Raw genomic sequence first — 23,086 nt, 5'->3', positions numbered from 1 at the left:
CATCATGTTGTGGGGGTGCTTTGCTGCAGGAGGGACTGGTGCACTTCACAAAATAGATGGCATCGTGAGGAAGAAAAATTATGTGGATCGCAATTGGGTCTTCCAAATGGACAATGACCCCAAGCATACTTCCACAGTTGTGGCAAAATGGCTTAAGGAAAACAATGTCAAGGTATTGGACTGGCCATCACAAAGCCCTGACCTCAATCCTATAGAAAATTTGTGGGCAGAACTGAAAAAGCGTGTGTGAGCAAGGAGGCCTACAAACCTGACTCAGTTACACCAGCTCTGTCAGGAGGAATGGGCCACAATTCACCAAACTTATTGTGGGAAGTTTGTGGAAGGCTACCCAAAATGTTTGACCCAAGTGAAACAATTTAAAGGCAATGCTATCTACTTCTGACCCACTGGGAATGTGATGAAAGAAATAAAATCTGAAATAAATCATTTTCTCTACTATTATTCTGACATTTCACATTCTTAAAATGAAGTGGTGATCCTAACTGACCTAAAACAGGGAATTTTTACTTGGATTAAATGTCAGGATTTGTGAAAAACTGAGTTTAAATGTATTTGGCTAAAGTGTATGTAAACCTCCGACTTATGTAAACTTCTGACTTCCGAATAATACGAAATACTGTGACACCAGGTTGAGTTAAGGCCTACAATACAATTGTAGGCCTACAATACTAACCTCACAACATGAGTGGTAGAATAGTCCACCTGCATCTAGTTGAGTGGGCGGCTTGTAGTGGAACCAGGCATACGATGCGCTCCCTGAGACGTAAAGTAGGCTAACGTTACTCATATAGGTTCAAAGTTCCGGGAAGGGGATTTCCGCCAAACCATTACTCTTGTAGAACAAATGAAGAGACGGTGTTTATTCCACTGACGCAAAATAAAGCACAAAGCATCAAGCTAAGGTAAGTTTGCCTGCCAAATGTACAAACAATTATTATTTAATTTAGAATGTATTAACTTAATTATGGTGTCTAAATAACAACATAGATAAATGTGGCCAGTGTGGTTAGTTATAAAGACTCACTGACATACAGAGGCGCACTGAGAGAGTAGCGCTCTGATGGAACAATGTGTATGGCCTAATGAAAGCATTTTTTTTGCTAAACAGTAGGCTTACAATTCCCGCTAACTGAAGTGTGGGTTCAGTTCAGTGCTGACTGGGGCTGTATTTTCCTTGGGTTTTCATTGGCGTGTTTTTAAACGCACTTTGTCTTGCGGCGCCATAATCTGTGTTTCATTTCCCTATACAGCTGGGAAGTCTTCGAGGAGTTGGTTTAAAATACAGGATATTTCTCAAGAGCCAGCGGTGTTTTCGCTTTGTGTTTGCGAACGACCGCCTATAGCCTATTTCACAGAGTTTAAGAGATTCATTTTAAAGTTGTGTTAAAGGTGATGCGAGGTCTATTTCTCTGTCTCAGATTCGGAACATCATGTTGTGGGAGTTCTACATTTGCTTTCTCAATGTGACTCTGTTGCTCCACCTCTCCCATGGCCAAGGTAAGTCAGGATGAAAGCGATTACAGGGAAATAGTATAGACTAAAATGGGTAGAACTGAACAGTAGCACTCAGCAGCCACTCAACAGAATTACGTGAGGTGTGTCATTTGTGTTATTCAGTTGGAATAACGGGTTGGCTTGAGTGAGGGTACATTCACATGAAACAAAAAAAACTGCAAAACAGCTGTTTTGAATAACAATCCCCTATAGAAAATACTACAGTTTACTATAGGATACTATAGAATTCTGTAGTAATCTATAGTAAACTATAGTACATTGTAGAAACCTATACACACTAGTATCCCTCGACCGTGTAGTGCTTACTATAGACTTGTCGTATACTGTAGTGCCTACTATAGAATGTTGTCATATACTGGAGAATACTATACTACTCACTAGTATCTCCCTTTGATCGTTTAGTGCTTACTATAATATTTTTTAGTATACTGTAGAATACTATACTACCCACTGTAGTATCCCTTGATCATGTAGTGCTTACTTTAGAATGTTGTAGTATACTGTTTAGAATACTGTACTGCACGCTGGAGTATCCCTCGATCACATAGTGCTTACTTTACAATTTTTTACTGTAGCTTCTAGCTTTGTCGATACCGTGTTGATTTGAACGTGCTGTCCCTGGGGAGCTCATGCTGGGAATTTCTTCAGAGGTTCCCCTTCGATCAATTTTGTAGATTACTGTAGAATACTATACTCCACACTGTAGTATCCCTTGATTTATTTATTTTATTTTACTATTTAAAAACACCATACAACCACATATTTGGATACAATTCATTTATACATTTGTCAAGAATAATACAAAAAAAGTTTAAAATGTATTTCCAATGTGTTGCTAGTTCAAACATTACACAATTACAGCTAACCCTCATGAAAAAATACTATACTATGATACTATGGTCTTAAATACTGTAGTATTACTATATTAATATACTGTAGTGTTTACTGTAGTATTTTTGCAACCATGACTGTAGTATACTTTAGTATCAATGTGGTGTTTTTGCAGACATTACTATAGTATACAATAGTATTCACTGTAGTGTTTACTATAGTGTTTTGCGGACTTGACTATAGTATACTGCAGTATTTACTGTAGTGTTTGTATGTACATGACTGTAGTATACTGTAGTATTTACTGTAGTATTTTGCGGACATGACTAGTATATTGTAGTATATTGCCGACTAGGTTTTTAAAATCTTTTTAGGGGGTGGATTAGCTTTAATATTGCAGATGGATTGTGGCTTCCATCAATGTAATTGTCTGCATCATTTGTAAATCCTGTGTGTGTATATATATATATATATATATATATATTTGGACAAACCTATTCAAGGGTCTGCCAAGAGTGTGCAAAGCTGTCATCAAGGCAAAGGGTGCCTACTTTGAAGAATCTCAAACATAACATATATTTAGATTTGTTTAACATTTTTTTGGTTACCATGTGATTACATACGTGTTATTTCATAGTTTTAATGTCTTCACTATTATTCTACAATGTAGAACATTTTAAAAATAAAGAAAAACCCTTGGATGAGTAGGTGTGTCAACTTTTGACTGGTACTGTATAATACATATATTATACAGTACCAGTAAAAAGTTGACACACCTACTATATATATATGTTTTCCTTTATTATTTTCCCCTAAACCTACCACCCCTACCCTAATTGGAGTAAACTAATGGACAACAACACTTAGGCTTCTACTTCCAGTTTATACATACTATATACATTTTACGGACACAGTATATTTTACAATTGTTATCTTTTTTTTGTTGGTCCCATCCTTCAGCTACCCTCAGCGCCATCTATCTCTGAAGACCATATAGTTTTGATTTATTTTTTACATATATTTTTCAACTGTGCTGTTTCACAAAAGTTCTGAACCTATATACATTTTATGGACGCAGTATATTTTACATGAGTTATCTTGTTATTTTTAGTCCCTCTCTGAACACCATCCCGTTTTGATTTCTATTTGCCATATATTTTTCAACTGTGCTGTGATGTTTCACAAAAGTTCAGAACCTTTCTATTCTCATAGTTTCTAAAGATTGTAAATTAAAGAAACATTTTTGCTAAGAGTATCATTATATTATTGATGGATTGACTATGACTTTTGTTGCCCTCCCAATTCATATTCATTATATAAATAGGCCCTGTTAATTTGATCTGACTTGGCGTTCCAAATTAAATGGAATATTTTTTGCTCATATAATTTAAAAAACAAGCAAATAAGTCAACTGGGATATGAGTAAAGAGTTCATCGGAGGGATTTTTCCTTTCCATGATAGTAAGATCTTATCTATTTTTGCTAATCTTCTATTAAAACATATTTTAGTGAGATCATTTATTTATTTCGGGATATGAATACTGAGTATGTCCACTTCACCGTCAGACCATTTTATTGGTGAACTACACGGTAATGTAAAAGGTGTGTTTTTTAGTGATCCAATACGTAATATTGTACACTTTGGTTGTAATCCAGAGAGGTTAGAAAAAGTATTTATATCCTCTATGAGGCTGTGGAGGGATCCAAATTGTGGATTTAAAAGAAAACATGAATCAGCATACAATGACACCTTTGTCTTTATAGACCTGGATTTCTAGCTCCTACATATTATTGTTGGATCGGATTTGAATAGCTAACATTTCGAATTTGGTCAGCTAAAATGGCACAACTACCAGATTATGCCAGTTACTGTTTAATGAGGGGAACACCTCAACCAGAACGAGACACACGGGTTTGTGACAGGCAGCATATTGAGTTGGGTCAACAGTCCTGAGCAATGCAACGGACCATACAACACCTTATCAAAAATCTAAACGATTCCTCCTGCGGGGGCGGGGGCTGGGATAAAAACAATATATATAGGACAAAACACACATCACGACAAGCGAGACACCACATAAAGAGAGACCTAAGACGACAACATAGCATTGGTAGCAACGCCACATGACAACAACATGCGAGCAACATGGCAGCAGCACAAAATGGTAGCAGCACAAAACATGGTATAAACATTATTGGGAACAGACAACAGCACAAAGGCAAGAAGGTAGTAAACATTATTGGGAACAGACAACAGCACAAAGGCAAGAAGGTAGAGACAACAATACATCACGCGAAGCAGCCACAACTGTCAGTAAGTGTCCAGGATTGAGTCTTTCAATGAAGCGATGGAGATAAAACTGTCCAGTTTGAGTGTTTTTTTGCAGCTCGTTCCTGTCACTACCCGCAGCGAACTAGGGATGCGTGTGCTTTGGCGACCTTTAACAGAATGTGACTGGCAGAAATTGGTGTTGTATGTGGAGGATGAGGGCTGCAGTAGATATCTCATATAGGGGGGAGTGAGGCCTAAGAGGGTTTTATAAAGAAGCATCAACCAGTGGGTCTTGTGACGGGTATACAGAGATGACCAGTTTACAGAGGAGTATAGAGTCTAGTGATGTGTCCAATAAGGAGCATTGGTGGCAAATCTGATGGCCGAATGGTAAAGAACATCTAGCCGCTAGAATGGATTACTATTGCAACAACACATCATCAGTAGGGTAAAACTAACCTGTCTCTATAAAACTAACCCTCACCTGCCGATCTCAAGGTTTTGCTCGCCTGAGGTAGAGTATCTCATGTAGACACCATTTACCAAGAGAGTTTTCATCTATATTTTTCGTAGCTGTCTATTTACCACCACATACCAATGCTGGCACTAAGCTATATAATAAGTAACTTTAAAGTGACCAATGAGCAATTTCTATATAATTACTTACTACTCATTACCAAGTGAAAATACCTAAAAACAAAGATGAGCTTCTCCTTTAGTCAACTTTATTGCAAAATTACAAGGATTTCTGTTAGATTAATAATTTGATTCATTAGGTGAAACGAAGATATAGGCCTAATCAATAACATCAAAAATAACTATTCTTGTGGTTGTGTGTAGTAGTCTAGTTAGCTAATTTAGAAGAATAGGATTGTCTTTTTCTTCCCTTTTTAACATTACAAGTAACAATGGAAATCGACAACTCTAGGTCTGTTTCTTTGTTGTAAGCATTAACCCATCCTGGAGTCTGAGACCTTGTGGGAATCTGTGGTAGAGAAGAAGAAGAATGTAGCTATGACAAACAGGGGTTGGGAAACACTGTGGCACTGTTCAACTGACATGGCCAATGAGGAAGGAGCTTACCCAACCGCTTCGAGGCACAGTCAGCCTAGATATTGAATGGGAAAAAACAATACTATATGGTGAAATAAAACATTAGCAAATTAGTTTGGCTGTAGCAGCTAATGACATTGACACAGGCATGATACTGGTGGTAGAGCTGATAGCAGAGCTGTATGTATCCACCCCCTTCAGGATGTCTTTCTCCATGTGGTGCTTGGCCAGGAGGCCCATCAACGGCAGCTTTCATGGTGGGCATTGTCTATTGGTGGTCAGCATGGGGAGAAGCTGTCAGAGGCAGAGGTGTGCTTGGCAGATCTGAAAGAGAGGCACAAAGTTATTTAAATGAGAGTTTATTTCACTTGACAATTCAAGATAATTCAAACTTCATGCTGATGATCTGTACAACATGAGACAGATAGCAATACAGTATAAATATATTAAAACATATGGAATATAATACAGATACAGATAATGTGCATGTGGTGGTTTCAAATAATAATTTTACTATTACTGGCTAGCGTGCTCTATTCCTGCATTTCCTGAAACTGTCTGATAAAACTTGCTAGTTGTTATTGTTCTATATGCTTTCCTCCTCCTCGCTGGTCTGCAGATGCTTGACTACTTGATTATTTTGTTGTGGCTGTAACATTTCATGGACATTGCATTAGAACAGTGGTTCCCAAACTTTTTATAGTCCCGTACCCCTTCCAACATTCAACCTCCAGCTGCGTACCCCCTCAAGCACCAGGGTCAGCACACTCTCAAATGTTGTTTTTTGCCATCATTGTAAGCCTGCCCCACACACTATACGATACATTTACATAACTCTGCAATGTTGGGTTGTATTGGAGAGAGTCTCAGTCTTAAAGCATTTCCCACACACAGTCTGTGCCTGTATTTAGTTTTCATGCTTGTGCGGGCCAAGAATCGACCTGGCTACCTTGGTTAGTGCGCACTGCGCCCGGCCCGCCACAGGAGTCGCTGGTGCGTTGACAAGGATATCCCTACCGGCCAAACCCTCCCTAACCCGGACGACGCTAGGCCAATTGTGCGTCGCCCCACGGACCTCCCGGTCACGGCCGACTGCGACAGAGCCTGGGCGCGAACCCAGAGTCTCTGGTGGCACAGCTAGTGCTGCGATGCAGTGCCGTAGACCACTGCGCCACCCGGGAGGCCTTGTGTGTGACTTTTAAACTACTTTTGTTCACAAAATATGCAGGCATATTTGTATTTTGTATTTATCATAGATCCCCATTAGCTGCTGCCAAAGCAGGCTGGGGTCCAACCAAATTAAGGCAGTTTATAAAATGTTAAAAACATTACAATACATTCACAGATTTCAAAACACACTGTGTGCCCCCAGGCCCCTACTCTACCACATATCTACGGTACTAAATCTGTGTGTATGTACATTACGTATGTTATCGTGTGTGTGTGTGTGTGTGTGTGTGTGTGTGTGTGTATGTCTGTGTGTGTGTGCATTCGTCTGTGCCAATGTTTGTGTTGCTTCATTTAGAGTTACAACAAATACCTCAAGATAGCTACAGTGCATTCGGAGAGTATTCAGACCTCTTGACTTTTTCCACATTTTGTTATGTTACAGCCTTATTCTAAAATGGATTAAATTGTTGTTTTTTCTCATTAATCTACACACAATACCCCATAATGACAATGCAAAAACAGGGTTAGAAATGTTTGCACATAAAAAAACGTATATATCACATTTACATAAGTATTCAGATCCTTTACTCAGTACTTTGTTGAAGCCCTTTTGGCAGCGATTACAGCCATGGGTCTTCTTGGGTATGATGCTACAAGCTTGGCACACCTGTATTTAGGGAGTTTCTCGCATTCTTCTCTGCAGATCCTCTCAAGCTCTATCAGGTTGGATCGGGAGCGTTGCTGCACAGCTATTTTCAGGTCTCTCCAGAGACGTTCGATCGGGTTAAGGTCTATGCTCTGTCTGGGCCACTCAAGGACATTCAGAGACTTGTCAGAAAGCCACTCCTGCATTCTCTTGTGTGTGTGCTTATGGTCGTTGTCCTGTTGGAAGGTGAACCATCACCCCGGTCTGAGGACCTAACCTACGCCAGAGCGCTTTTCATCAAGGATCTCTCTGCGGCCTCCCGGGTGGCGCAGTGGTTAAGGGCGCTGTACTGCAGCGCCAGCTGTGCCATCAGAGTCCCTGGGTTCGCGCCCAGGCTCTGTCGTAACCGGCCGCGACCGGGAGGTCCGTGGGGCGACGCACAATTGGCGAGAGGATCCCTGTGAGTAGTAGATCTGTGCCAGCACTGAGGGATAAGCCAACAAGTGATATATGCTTCTTGGTGTTTTTAGTAATGGTTATCTACTGTACCGCAGAAATCTCAGAAAATAGATGTTGTGGTGTCAGCTGCAGGCAAGTATTTGGGTATACTAGATTTGACTTCAGAAGAGTTAGTTTGTGTTGTGTGGTGGTGGCCTGTCCTCCCAGGTTGTTGGCATGGTGCAACCATTTGATAGGGTCAAAGTAGTTTTGTTAGCTTTATATTGTTTGTTTGCTTGCCATGTTATGCTGTGTAGCCATTGATACATTGGCCTGCTATAGCTTCGGCCTACCATGCCGCATGCTATTGCACCCCCTTTCTGGCCATTTATTGTTTACTCCTGCTATATTTATGCATAGCTTTACCTTTACCCATTTATATGCATTGATTATTGTCATTAACAGACAATTTAATTATGTATGTTCATTGCCATTTATTATTTGCACCTCTCTGTCTCCTTTTTAGATAATCCATACTCCATACCAATTCTCAATAAGTCTAATGTCAACAACTTTCAATCATTCCTTGCCATGTATCATCTCCATTATCTGAATCTGTAAAGGCTTTTAAACTTAACTGCATCTCTGCCACCGCCTGCACTTTAACTGGAGTCCCACAGTAGATGGGCATCACCACAATCTTGTATCTGAACAATATTGTGTGACAGGCTAGGAACCAAGTTTTAGGGGAGAACATTCAGGAAATGTTTACAATGGAAAGGGGGATACCTAGTCAGTTGTACAACTGAATGCCTTCAACTGAAATGTGTCTTCCGCATTTAACCCAACCCCTCTGAGTCATAGAGGTGCAGGGGGCTGCCTTAATCAACATCCACATCTTCACTAACCAGTGAACATTTGGTTAACTGCTTTGCTCGGTGGCAGAACAACAGTTTTTTAACTTGTCAGCACAGGGATTCAATCCATCAACCTTTCAGTTACTGGCCCAACGCTCTAACCACTAGGCTACCTGCCGGACATGTAGAGTGTCTGCAAGCGAAGGAATCCGAGATGTGGAAATGAAGGTCATGGTAAATGTTTATGAAGACTGTGAAGTGTTGCAACTGTGGTGGAAGGCATGAAGCTACATCTTTGGAGTGCCCGACAATTGTGAAAGAGAATGAGGTTGCCAAAGTCAGGGCTGTCCAGAACATTTCATATGCAGAGGGTGACAAAAGGGTGGAGGTAACGAAATGTATTTTTGAGGACTCCATGGTATTGGAAAGACCTTCAATACAGCCTGGAGAGTTGGCTTCCCTCCAGCAGGATCCAGGGATGTTAAGTGTAAAGAAGGTGGACTTTGTGATTTTTATGGCAATGGGGATCAATGTCACAGATAAAGTGGAGGGAAATTCCAGGAAGATGGACATTATTGTGGATTCGGCAGAGCGGTTACTGGGACTAAAATGTGTGTGTGTGTGTGTGTGTGTGTGTAGGCAGGCTGTACGGCGTCGTTGCTGTTTTATTTCTGTGAGCAACCATTTTGTGACCATGCTGTCTTGACGAAATGTTTGAGGTGTGGTCGATTGTTCATAATGGTATGTGTTGTTTGACAATCAGTGAGTTTATTCATGTCACAATATTTGAGATGTTCATTATGTAAAGCCACTGCAATAATGTCTTTGTGGTTTCAATTAATTGGTTTGTTTGGGGAGGCTTTGCTGGTTTGAGGTCCAGGCATTTTATTGGCAGCGCCCTCCAGTACCCGCATCTACTGTTTCCCTTTAATGGGCCTTGAACCTGTCTTGTGTTTTGATGTTACAATTGTAATTAAGTGTTTATATTTTTGCTAAGGTGTTGTCTGGTTCGTTCCATTGCTCAGAACTGTTGACCCAAATTAATAGGCGACACACCTGTGTCACACACCTGTGTCGGCAGGTGTTACTACGGTCATGTCCGCAAAAACACTTCAGCAAATACTACAGTCATGTCTGCAAAAAACACTTCAGCAAATACTAGTAATGTCTGCAAAAAACACTTCAGCAAATACTAGTAATGTCTGCAAAAACACTTCAGCAAATACTACAGTCATGTCTGCAAAAAACACTTCAGCAAATACTAGTAATGTCTGCAAAAAACACTTCAGCAAATACTAGTCATGTCTGCAAAAACACTTCAGCAAATACTACAGTCATGTCTGCAAAAAACACTTCAGCAAATACTAGTAATGTCTGCAAAAAACACTTCAGCAAATACTACAGTCATGTCTGCAAAAACACTTCAGCAAATACTAGTCATGTCTGCAAAAACACTTCAGCAAATACTAGTCATGTCCGCAAAAACACTTCAGCAAATACTACAGTCATGTCTGCAAAAACACTTCAGCAAATACTAGTAATGTCTGCAAAAAACACTTCAGCAAATACTACAGTCATGTCTGCAAAAACACTTCAGCAAATACTACAGTCATGTCTGCAAAAACACTTCAGCAAATACTAGTAATGTCTGCAAAAAACACTACTGTTATTACTACGGTAAAGTCTGCAAAAACACAACACTTTATTTTGGAATTGAGCTCACTAATTCAACCATTTTGAATAGAGAAAAATAATAATTCTCCTGTTTTGTGTTACTGTGTGTTACTGTGTGTATCGCAATGAGCATGGAAAAAAGGAAGAAAACCAGAGAATTATCTGAGGAGGTCCGACACAAGGTTGTAGCCAAGCGTGAACAATCTCAAGGCTACAGAGACCTGGCTGTTTCTGTTTCCACCGTATGTAATGTTGGCCCATGCCACTGTAGCCAACCTCCCTGGATGTAGCAGCAAGAGAACTTGATGGAAGATTGCAGCAAAGGATTGTTTGGATGGTGGAGAAAGCACCTCCGTCAACTGACACCCAGATTCAAGCTGACCTTCAGACACAATGTACAACAGTTTCAACTCGCACCATCCGTCACCAACTCAATGAAAGGGGGTTATATGGTAGGAGACCCAGGAGGTCCCCACTGCTGAGATAAATACATAATAAAGCCCAACTGCAATTTGCCAAAACACCTGAACATGCCAAGATCTTTCTGGGAGAATTTCCTGTGGACTGAGACCAAATTAGAGCTTTATGGTAAAGCACACCATCTCTATGTTTACAAAAAACAACATTAATCCTTCAAAGAAAATGACACCTTCCCTATAGTCAAACATGGAGGAGGTTCAGTGATGTTTTGGGATTGCTTTGCTGGCATCATGAAATCAGGAGAATACCAAGGCATTTTGGAGGCATTGTGGAGCGCAATGTCAGACCCAGTGTTAGAAAGCTGGGTCTCTGTCTAATGTCATGGGTCTTCCAGCATGAAAATGAGCCCAAACACACCCAGCAAAGGTTCAAGACAAAATGCTGGACTGTTCTGAAGTGGCCAGCAATGAGTTCAGATCTAAATCCAATTGAAAACTTGTGGAGAAGGCACTCTTCAAATCTGGGAGAACTGCAGCAGTTTTCACAAGAGGAGTGGGCCAAACTACCAGTACAGAGGTGCAGGAAACTCATCAACGGCTATAGGAAGCACTTGATCGCAGCTATTTTGACCAAAGGCTGTGCTACCAAATATTAGGTCTAGGGTGTCAATTTTGTCAATGCCCTTTCTGTTTATTTTCTGATTTAAATGGATATATTAAGTTCTGAACCAAAAACAAAGGTTCTGTTGTCAAGCCCTGACCTTAGAGCTTTTCATGTCTCTATTTTGGTTTGGTCAGGGTGGGATTTGGGTGGGCATTCTATGTTCCTTTTTCTATGTTTTTGTATTTCTTTGTTTTGGCCGGGTATGGTTCTCAATCAGGGACAGCTGTCTATCGTTGTCTCTGATTGGGAACCATACTTAGGTAGCTTTTTCCCACAGGGTTTTTGTGGGTAGTTAATTTCTGTTTAGTGTTTGCACCTTACAGGACTGTTTCGGTTATTCTCTTTGATATTTTTGATATAGTGTTCAGTTTTAATAAAGAAAGCATGAACACTTACCACTCGAAGATTCCTCATCTTCCGACGACGAATACCGTTACATCTGTAATATTAATAGTGAAATGAACAGTTGTGGAGACCAAATACTTAGTTCAAGTTTAACTTTTTTAGGGAACATTGTGAGTTACGTGAAAAAAGTAAAACACTACAGTGAATAATTTAGTAAACTGCAATCATGTCTGCAAAAATATTAGTGAATACTATAATATACTACAGTCATGTCCGCAAAAACACTTCTGTAAATACCACAGTATACTACAGTAAAGTCCACAAAAAACACTACAGTGAACACTGTAATATTCTACAGTTACAGTATGTCCGCAAAAACACTTCAGTAAATACTACAGTATACTACAGTTATGGTCGCAAAAACTCTACAGTCAATACTATAGTATACTATAGTCATGTCCACAAAACCCTACAGTACAGGCCGCAAAAACACTACAGTGAAAGTATAGTATAAAAATATAGTAATACTACAGTATTTAGACCTATAGTATTTTTTTCATGTAGGATCATTCTAATGGTTTCTCCTAAACCAACTGTTGCTTGCTATGATCTGTATTATGCTTTGTAAAAGCCTTCGCATCCAAAATAAGGTATGGCTATATAGTGTTCCCTATGTTAACTTATTAAGCAGTGGTGGAAAAAGTACCCAATTGTCATACTAAAGATACCTTAATAGAAAATGACTCAAGTAAAAGTGACCCAGTAAAATACTAGGCTTTACTTGAAAAAGTCTGAAAGTATTTGGTTTTAAATACACTTAAGTATTTAAAGTAAAAGTAAATGTTATAAATCATTTCAAATTCCTTATATTACGCAAACCAGATTTGATTTCCTATTTTATTTATGGATAGCCAGTGGCATACTCAGACATACTTTACAAACAAAGCATGTGTTTACTGATCAGATCAAAGGCAGAAATGATGACCTCGGTGTACGTTCTCTTGATAAGTGTGTGAATTGGAAAGTGAATGAATCCTGTCTTGCTAAAAATTTGAAATGTACTTTTGGGTGTCAGGGAAAATGTATGTGAGTAAAAAGTACATATTATCTTTAGGGACGTAGTGGAGTAAAATGAATGGTTGCCGAAAAGAAGTACAGATACCCATCAAACGACTTAAGTTTACCTCAAAGTATTTCTACTTACTAGTTACATTACACCACTGTTATTAAGCACTCGGGCTATCTCAGTGCAAGAAGCGTCACTGCAGTCCCTGGTTCAAATCCAGGCTGCATCACATCTGGCTGTGATTGGGAGTCCCATAGGGTGGTGCACAAATGGCCGGGTTAGGCCATCACTGTAAATAAGAATTTGTTCTTAACTGACTTGCCTAGTTAAATAAAGGTTATAAAGCAGCCGTCCGCGACCGGGTGGCCCATGGGGCGGTGCACAATTGACCCAGCGTTGTCCGGTTTAGGGAGGGTTTGGCTGGCAGGGATATCCTTGTCTCATCGTGCACTAGCGGCTCCTGTGGCGGGCTGGGTGCAGTGCACGCTGACATGGTTGCCAGGTGTACAGTGTTTCCTCCAACACATTGGTGCAGCTGGCTTCCGGGTTGGATGGGCATTGTGTCAAGAAGCAGTGTGGGTTGGTTGGGTTGTGTTTTGGAGGACCCATGGCTCTCGACTTTCGCCTCTCCCAAGTCCGTACGGGAGTTGCAGCGATGAGACAAGACTGTAACTACTACCAATTGGATACCATGAAATTGGGGTGAAAAAAGGGGTGAAATTATTATTTTTTTAAATAAAGGTTATAAAGCTCTTATCGGTAACTTGTACATTACTTATTTCATTTTTCAAGGCTTTATTAACATTTTCAAAGGTGGGGTTTAATTTAGGTGTGTAAATTGATGTAATATGTTTGACTTTACTGTTTCTGTCATGGGAGACAGGTGGTATTATGCTCTTTCTCTCTCTCTCTACCCCCCTCTCCCCTCCCCCTCACTTGGTTTTGAAAGGCTCTCTTATTAAATGTTTGTCTCCTTCTATACATCCTGTCTCCCTAAATGGGGTCTAAATCTGAAATGTGCGTCAGAAGAAAGGCTGATTGGTTTGCCCTTCTTTTTATGCATATAAACAGATATTGCAAACATTAAGGTCAAGCAACCTCAAAGTGTAACAGCAGCAGTTTCATTTCCTGCTTGGAGTGCCTTGAAAAGTGCTCTACATTGGTATTTTACTGTCAATGCTCAATATAGATTTGCTCTAGCATAGATAGCTACTACTCTTCATCAGTGGCTAACAGTGATTTGTTCAGGACCCACTGGAGGGTCACAGCTGATGGTTTGTGGGTTGCAGCTGACTGGCCATCGGGTTCCAGTTTTCTCAGCGAGTCATATACTGCTAAACCTCAAGCCTATACTGTTTTAAGTACTCCTGTCCTCCTCCTTCTAAATTGCCCCTGAGGGAATTGATGGTCGTATTGAGTTGACATAAACCAGTAACAACAACCTCTTCATTGTGTCATCCAGAACACCAGGGGGCCGTAGAGGTCCACCACATCAGTGCAGGTCACTTCTTCCAGCTGAAGTGTAGTGATGACGATGATGCTGAGGACCGAACCACTGTGACCTGGAGTAGAGGGGGGAACCAGACCCTTAACACGACCTCTGGGGTGGAGGTCAGAGGGGAGGTTCTGTGGTTTCTACCTACCCACACCTCCCATAACGGACACTACACTTGTGAGAGCAAGTAAGAAACCTCTCTAGGTTACTGTATGTAGTTGAGAAAATGCCTTTGTTAAAGCATATCATCATATTTTAGTTCCTAAAGTGATTTCAAGAATGTTTGGAGATAATTCCAATATCGCACACAGATTGAATCAGGATGATTGGTATGAATCAGTCTTCACTTTCCAGATCCTAAATGTATTAATGTCTCACATTAATAATTCTCAACTTTATTGTTTCAATAATAAATGGAGAGCACTGGTCATATGTTCATGTGTGTTATGACACAGGTACCCCACTGGATCGTGGGAGATGAAGTTTGTTTTGTCTGTGGACCCTGGGCCCTGTCCTGTCCCAGCTGAGAACAGGACTGTATCCCAGGGGATGAGTGAAGTGGTGTTCTGCAGACAGCAGGATGTCCTCAGTCTAGACCCCACAGCACACATCCGATGGTTCAAGGTAAGAGCAGACACCCATCTAGACATACCCGTGCCATAAGGCCTGCATTACAATGTCATAGTAATGACATAAAAGATGTCATGAACAATCATAAGAGCTGACATCAGCTTATGACAACGGGCATGATACCTTGTGTCATTGCTGTCAAGTACTCAAAATTGGTAATAGAAAAAAAAATGTGGGATAATTGGGATAACATTTGGGATAATTAGATAGGATTGCGTGAGCTAAGTTTGACATACAGCATCTCTGATGGGATGTGCAGGACTGTAGTCCTGTCGACAAGCATGGAGAGACGATCATTGAAGAAGATTGTCCGAAGAGGCTCCGGTTGGTCAATGCTACTGAGAGCCATGCTGGAGTTTATACCTGCCTGGTAGAGTTCTCTCTGCAGGGGAGAAACTACACCGCCACCCACAGCACTCAGCTCAAAGTCAACAAAGGTAAAGCTAAACCTCCATTTCAATTCTATGCCATGAGCCTATATTTCTTCTGACCACACTTTCTGTGGCTGCAACCGAGAGTGAAATTGTAAATTGTTTATATTTTCCATTTATTTGTTATTCTCTGTTTGTTACAATTAGGTGATTTGTAACTTTGTAAGGATTGGAGCGTTTCTGTTTACCTGTACGTTATCGATACGGCTTTGTTTGACTATCCCATACCTGTGTGGTCTTTGTATTGGCAGAAAAAGTCCCGTTGAAACCCCAAGTAACCTATCCCAGAAAAGAAACCTTTACGGTTGAACCAGGTGAGAAATGAGGACATCATGCTTTTTAGGAGATAATACTAAAAAGGGCCATGACACAGCCACTGACTTAAGAGTGTTTTCTGTTTGACGGCAGGCTCAAGAGTAGAGCTGGTGTGTTCAGCGTTTCTAGGGGTCGGTGAAGGTACAGAGTCAGAGAGCTCTATGTTCTGGACGGTAGATGGAAGACATACTGACCACATAGAACAGCTCAACGTGACAAAGACAACAATGTGAGTACTCTTTTAAAACTGTAGTATACGCTCTGTATCTCAGTCTGTGTGTTTGCAGAGGTGTATGCGTGATCGCGTGTGTGGGTACACATGCGTGTGCATGAGTATGTGTGTAGAGCTCTGTCCTACACTGTGACTGTGACCATCTCACTCTCTCACCACCTGCACCTCAGCCTTCCTAGGAGTAGTGGGGTCTATGGCCGGTCCACTCTGTCTATCTATGAGGTCCGTCCTGAGTTCCTCAACGTGACCATCAGCTGCATCGCCAGGAACGCCGTGGGTCGGGACATAGGGTTTCTGTGGCTCCAACCAGGTAGGATCCCAAACACAGTCCTAAGTAACATGGAGGACTTAAAATCACCCATAAGAGTCTGTTTGAACAGGACGTTGGCCATGTAATTTGTGAGAGATTTGATTTAAGGTGCTGATTTCCTTCCTTTCTAGCCAATCACAGTGGTTTCTACACATGCCTGTGTCTCTGCCTGGCCTTTTCTATGGTCGTTCTTGGAGTAGCGATGTGCTGCCTCTTTAAAGTGGACCTGGTGCTGGCCTATAGGAGACTCCTCCCCCTAGTGTCCAAAAAGAGAGGTGCGTAAACAGATCCTCCACAATCACATAAGATTCCTGGCTCTAAACCTGAAGGTCTATGGCCATTTTCTAAATATGTATATTTATTATGGATAAAATGTTTATATTCTCTTCTCCTTCTCTCCTCTTCTCCTCCTCTCTTCTCCTTCCCTCCTCTTCTCCTCCTCTCCTCTCCTCTTTACTTCTCCAGCACCAGATGGAAAGCTGTATGATGCCTATGTCAGTTATGTCCATGGTGATGGGTTGTCCAAGGCAGAGATGTTTGCTCTGCAGGTTCTACCTGAGGTGTTGGAGAGACGATACGGATACACACTTTTTGTCAGTGGCCGGGATGACCTCCCTGGGGAAGGTACACACACACACACACACTTTGATTGATATGAATGTTGATCTACTGCATTGTCCCTGTTCACAAAATAAAGTCCCATGTTTCTCTGTAGCGATCCATGATGTCACCTCAGAGACAATGCGGAGAAGCAGACGACTCATCATCATCCTGTCAGCCCAGAGTGCATCCCCTCTACACCCCAAAATGGATCCTGAGGACCAGTTACCACTGCACCAGAGCCTGCAGGACCGCCCTAGCTACGACCAGCAGATTGGCCTGTACGACGCTTTGATCCAAAATGGCCTCCGGGTTGTCCTGGTGGAGATAGATGGCAAGGTGGACTACACTTCCCTGCCCAAGTCACTGCACTATATCAGGAGGAAGCAGGGAGCTCTGAGATGGAGGAGGCCCGGCTCTGGAAAGAGCAGCTCCACTGCGTCCCCTAATGGCCACTTCTGGAAGTGTCTGAGATACCACATGCCCTTCAAGCCCAAAGGGGCTCTGAAACCGCAGCCAACACCTGGGATAAACTGTAGTATAGAACTGTATTAGTCATGTCTCTATTAGACGTTATCTGACAATGTTTATATTGATGTATTCACATGGCTATTGTGCCTATGGCTGGTGAGGCCAACCCTGATCCTGGAACCCTTGAATTGTTGAATTATAGATTTTTTTAAATATGTTTGAGACACCAATGTGATCGAGTGTCCTAAGAATTGTACAAGAGCACTTGTGCAGATTGAGAGGCTTTTTCTTGTAGCAATCCGGCCTACAAGAAACAGTTACACTCCTCCTGAATAGAGTTTTGCTAATTTTGCTCATACTTTGCTCATACTAGTTCCAGTGTAATCGAGTGTCCTCTAAGAATTGTGCAAGAGCACTTGAGAAGCTTTTTCTAGCAGTAACAGAGTTATTTGTGTAATGCGTCAGGGCAGTGGTACTGGTACAGCTGGCCTGGCGCTATGCTGTCTCAGTATAAACAGGATATCATCTGGATGGTTTGGAAACAGCATGGTCTCAACCAAGGTTTCCACTGACTTAGTAATCTCTAAATGGTACAGTCTCTACATTTGTTTTGTCTTGTTTTTATTGTATAACTACTGTACTTTATTAGCTCACTTTACACTGTACATTTGATAAATTATGAAATGTGATGAACTGGACTATTTTCTTCCAATAGTTCCATCAATAGTTGCTGAATATAAGGATAGATATGTTCGAGACCTTTAAGTTAATGAAGTTGAATTAATGTTTGCCTCTGTGTGCATGTTTGAGAAAGAGTGTATGCTCTTGTGAATGCTGCATGTCAATTAAAAGTGTGTTTGATGGGTTAGATGAGTGATTAATTTCTGAGAAATCATGAAACCATAATCTCTAACCAATACACCTCCCTAGAACTAAGAAGGTGTCATGAGGTTGTAGGATTAGATCACTGATGGCTGTATGTAATTATTATCACCAGTAGTTTACACAGGAACAGCCTGTATGTATTTGTATGTTGTATTTGTATTTATAATGGATCTGCCCAGGCAGCAGCTACTCTTCCTGGAGACCGGCAAAATTAAGGCAGTTATACAATTTTAAAGACATTGCAACACATTCATAACAGATTTCACAACACACTGTGTGCCCTCAGACCCCTACTCCAGTACCACATATCTACAACACAAAATCCATGTGTACATGTGTGTTATCATGTGTATATGCATGTGTCTGTGTCTATGTTTGTGTTGCTTCACAGTCCCCGCTGTTCCATATGGTGTATTTTTATCTGTTTTTTAAATCAGATTCTACTGCTTGCGTCAGTTACCTGATCTGGAATAGAGTTCCATGTAATCATGGCTCTATGTAGTACTGTGTGCCTCCCATAGTCTGTTCTGGACTTGGGGACTGTGAAGAGACCTCTGGTGGCATGTCTTGAGGGATATGCATGGGTGTCTGAGCTGTGTGCTAGTTGTTTAAACAGACAGCTCGGTGCTTTCAACATGTCAATACCTCTCACAAATACAAGTAGTGGTGAAGTCAATCTCTCCTCCACTTTGAGCCAAGAGATTGACATGCATATGTTTGCTCTCTGTGTACATCCAAGGGCCAGCTGTGGGGCCCTGTTCTGAGCCAATTGCAATTGAGTCCCTCTTTGTGGCACCTGACCACACGACTGAACAGTAGTCCAGGTGTGACAAAATGAGAGCCTGTAGGATCTGCCTTGTTTAATAGTTCTGTTAAGGCAGATCAGCACTTTATTATGGACCGACTTCTCCCCATCTTAGCTACTGTTTTGCTAGCACAGACTGGAATAGGGTTCTGGGATTCTTCCGATGGCATTGAGGAGTACACCACATCAGTCACTGGCTTTATCAATAAGTGCATCGAGGACGTCGTCCCCACAGTGACTGTACGTATATACCCCAACCAGAAGCCATGAATTACAGGCAACATTCGCACTGAGCTAAAGGGTAGAGCTGCCGCTTTCAAGGAGCGGGACTCTAACCCGGAAGCTTTTGAAAAATCCCGCTATGCCCTCCGACGAACAATCAAACAGGCAAAGCATCAATACAGGACTAAGATTGAATCGTACTACACCGGCTCCGACGCTCGTCAGATGTGGCAGGGCTTGCAAACTATTACAGACTACAAAGGGAAGCCAAGCCGAGAGCCGCCCAGTAACACGAGCCTACCAGACAAGCTAAATAAATCCTATGCTCTCTTCGAGGCTGAAACATGCATGAGAGCATCAGCTGTCCCGGACGACTGTGTGATCACGCTCTCTGTAGCCGATGTGAGTAAGACCTTTAACTTCTTATGGTACAGGGGACGCTTGCGTCCCACTCTGCCAAAAGCCAGGGAAAATGCAGCGCGGCAAATTCAAATAAAATTATATAAAAATCAAGCTTTCATTAAATCACACATGTAAGATACTAAATTAAAGCTACACTTGTTGTGAATCCAGCCAACATGTCAGATTTTAAAAAGGCTTTTCGGCAAAAGCATAAGAAGCTATTATCTGATGATAGCACAACAGTAAACAAAGAGGGTAGCATATTTCAACCCTTCAGGCGCTACACAAAACACAGAAATAAAAATATGCCTTACCTTTGACGAGCTTCTTTTGTTGGCACTCCAGTATGTCCCACAAACATCACAATTGGTCCTTTTGTTCGATTAATTCCGTCCATATGTATCCAAAATGTCCATTTATTTGGCGCGTTTGATCCAGAAAAAAACAGCTTCCAAATTGCGCAACGTCACTACAAAATATTTCAAAAGTTGCCTGTAAACTTTGCCAAAACATTTCAAATGACTTTTGTAATACAACTTTAGGTATTTTTAAACGTTAAAAATCAAATATATTGAAGACGGGTCTATCTGTGTTCAATACAGGAAGACAACAAACCAAGCTACTTTTCATGTCTTGCGCAACTCTCAACAGTGTTACGCAGTTCCTAGATGGCCGTACTTCTTCATTGCACAAATGAATAACCTCAATCAAATTCCAAAGACTTGTGACATCTAGTAGAAGCGGTAGAAACTGAAAACAAGTTCATAAGAAATACCGTTTCCCAATGAGAACCCACTGAACAGACAGAGACCTAAAACAAAATAATTCTGAACGATTAGTCCTCAGGGTTTTGCCTGCTACATAAGTTCTGTTATACTCACAGACATGATTCAAACAGTTTTCTATCCAAATCTACTAATAATATGCATATCTTATATTCTTGGCATGAGTAGCAGGAAGTTGAAATTAGGCACGCTATTTATCCAAAAGTGAAAATGCTGCCCCCTATACCTTAAGAAGTTAAACAGGTCAACATTCACAAGGCCGCAGGGCCAGACGGATTACCAGGACGTGTACTCCGAGCATGCGCTGACCAACTGGCAAGTGTCTTCACTGACATTTTCCATCTCCCCTTTCTGAGTCTGTAATACCAACATGTTTCAAGCAGACCACCATAGTCCCTGTGCACAAGAACGTTAAGGTAACCTGCCTAAATGACTACCGATCCGTAGCACTCATGTCTGTAGCCATGGCTGGTCATGGCTCACATAAACACCATTATCCCAGAAACCCTAGACCCACTCCAATTTGCATACCGCACCAACAGATCCACAGATGACTGTCACGCCCTAACCATAGTAAGCTGTTTATTCTCTGTGTTGGTTGGGGCGTGATAGTGACTTGGGTGGGTCATCTAGGTGAAATGTATGTCTATGGTGTCCTGATATGGTTCCCAATCAGAGGCAGCTGTTTATCGTTGTCTCTGATTGGGGATCATATTTACGTAGCTATTTCCCCATTGTTATTCGTGGGATCTTGTCTACATTTAGTTGCCTGAGTGCACAACAGTAGCTTCAGGTTTCGTTTGGTTGGTTGTTTGTTGTTTTGTTCAGTGAGTTTCGCTTTATTAATATTATGTGGAACTCTACGCATGCAGCGCCTTGGTCTACTCATTACGACGAACGTGACAATGATGCCATCTCTATTGCACTCCACACTGCCCTTTCCCACCTGGACAAAAGGAACACCTATGTGAGAATTCTATTCATTGACTACAGCTCAGCGTTCAACACCATAGTGCACTAAGCTAAGGACCCTAGGACAAAACACCTCCCTCTGCAACTAGATCCTGGACTTCCTTATCCTCAAAGTGGCAAGGGTAGGTAACAACACATCTGCCAGGCTGATCCTCAACACGGGGGCCCCTGAGGGGTGCGTGCTCAGTCCCCACCTGTACTCCCTGTTCACTCATGACTGCATGGCCAGGCATGACTCCAACACCATCATTAAGTTTGCTGATGACACAACAGTGGTAGGTCTCTGATCACCGACAACGATGAGGCAGCCTATTGGGAGGAGGTCAGAGACCTGGCAGTGTGGTGCCAGAATAACAACCTATCCCTCAACATGATCAAGACAAAGGAGATGATTGTGGACTACAGGAAAAGGAGGACATAGCATGCCTCCATTCTCATCGACGGGCCTGTAGTGGAGCAAGTTGAGAGCGTCAAGTTCCTTGGCGTCCACATCACCAACAAACTAACATGGTCCAAGCACACCAAGACAGTCTTGAAGAGGGCACGACAAAACCTATTCCAACCTCAGGAGACTGAAAAGATTTGGCATGGGTCCTCAGATCCTTAAAAGGTTTTACAGCTGCACCATCAAGAGCATCCTGACTGGTTGCATCACTGCCTGGTATGGCAACTGCTCGGCCTTCGACCACAAGGCACTACAGAGGGTAGTGCATGTGGCCCAGTACATCACTGGGGCCAAGCTTCCTGCCATCCAGGACCTCTATACCAGGCGGTGTCAGAGGAAAGCCCTAAATATTGTCAAAGACTCCAGCCACCCAGTCATACTGTTCTCTCTGCTACTGCACGGCAAGCAGTACCGGAGCGCCAAGTCTAAGTCCAAGAGGCTTCTAAACAGCTTCTACCCCCAAGCCATAAGACTCCTGAACAGCTAATCAAATGGCAACCCGGACTATTTGCATTGCCCCCCACTCCACCCTCTTCTACGCTGCTGCAACTCTCTGTTATTATCTATGCATAGTCACTTTAATCACTCTACCTACATGTACATATTACCTCAACTATCTCGACACAGGTGCCCCCGCATATTGACTCTGTACCGGTACCCCCTGTATATAGCCCCGCTATTGTTATTTACTGCTGCTCTTTAATTATTTGTTATTTTTGTCTCTTACTTTTTTTTTTGGGGGGGGGGGGGGGGGGGTATTTTCTTAAAACTGCATTGTTGGTTAAGGGCTTGTAAGTAAGCATTTGACTGTTGTATTCAGCGCATGTGACAAACAAAATTTGATTTGATTTGTTGTATCAATATGTTTTGACCATGACAGCTTTCTCAATTTTCACATTATTTATTACAAGATTTAGTTGAGGTTTAGGGTTTGGTGAATGATTTGTCCCAAATACAATGCTTTTTGAAATATTTAGGACAAACTTATTCCTTGACACCCATTCTGAAACTAACTTCAGCTCTTTGTTAAGTGTTGCAGTCATTTCAGTTGCTTAAGTAGCTGACATGTATAGCGTTGAGTCATCTGCATACATCGACACACTGACTTTACTCAA

General features: G+C 41.6%; 1 protein-coding gene across 1 annotated transcript; it reads left to right on the top strand.

The window, feature by feature from the left end:
• Window positions 1-835: 835 nt before the first annotated feature.
• LOC139406083 (interleukin 1 receptor-like 2) lies at window positions 836-18,323 on the top strand. The gene is made up of 11 exons (XM_071148550.1): window positions 836-923; window positions 1,440-1,518; window positions 14,434-14,653; window positions 14,922-15,090; window positions 15,356-15,533; window positions 15,779-15,841; window positions 15,936-16,071; window positions 16,245-16,384; window positions 16,516-16,659; window positions 16,850-17,008; window positions 17,100-18,323. Exons 2-11 carry the CDS (start codon window positions 1,452-1,454, stop codon window positions 17,537-17,539), a joined length of 1,716 nt encoding a protein of 571 aa, XP_071004651.1. The 5' UTR covers window positions 836-923; window positions 1,440-1,451; the 3' UTR covers window positions 17,540-18,323.
• Window positions 18,324-23,086: the final 4,763 nt, after the last annotated feature.

The sequence above is a fragment of the Oncorhynchus clarkii genome, chromosome 3 (assembly GCF_045791955.1).
Source record: "Oncorhynchus clarkii lewisi isolate Uvic-CL-2024 chromosome 3, UVic_Ocla_1.0, whole genome shotgun sequence".
NCBI lineage: Eukaryota > Metazoa > Chordata > Actinopteri > Salmoniformes > Salmonidae > Oncorhynchus > Oncorhynchus clarkii.
Note: the sequence above shows the minus strand (reverse complement) of the source record. Positions and strands in the feature narration are given on the sequence as shown.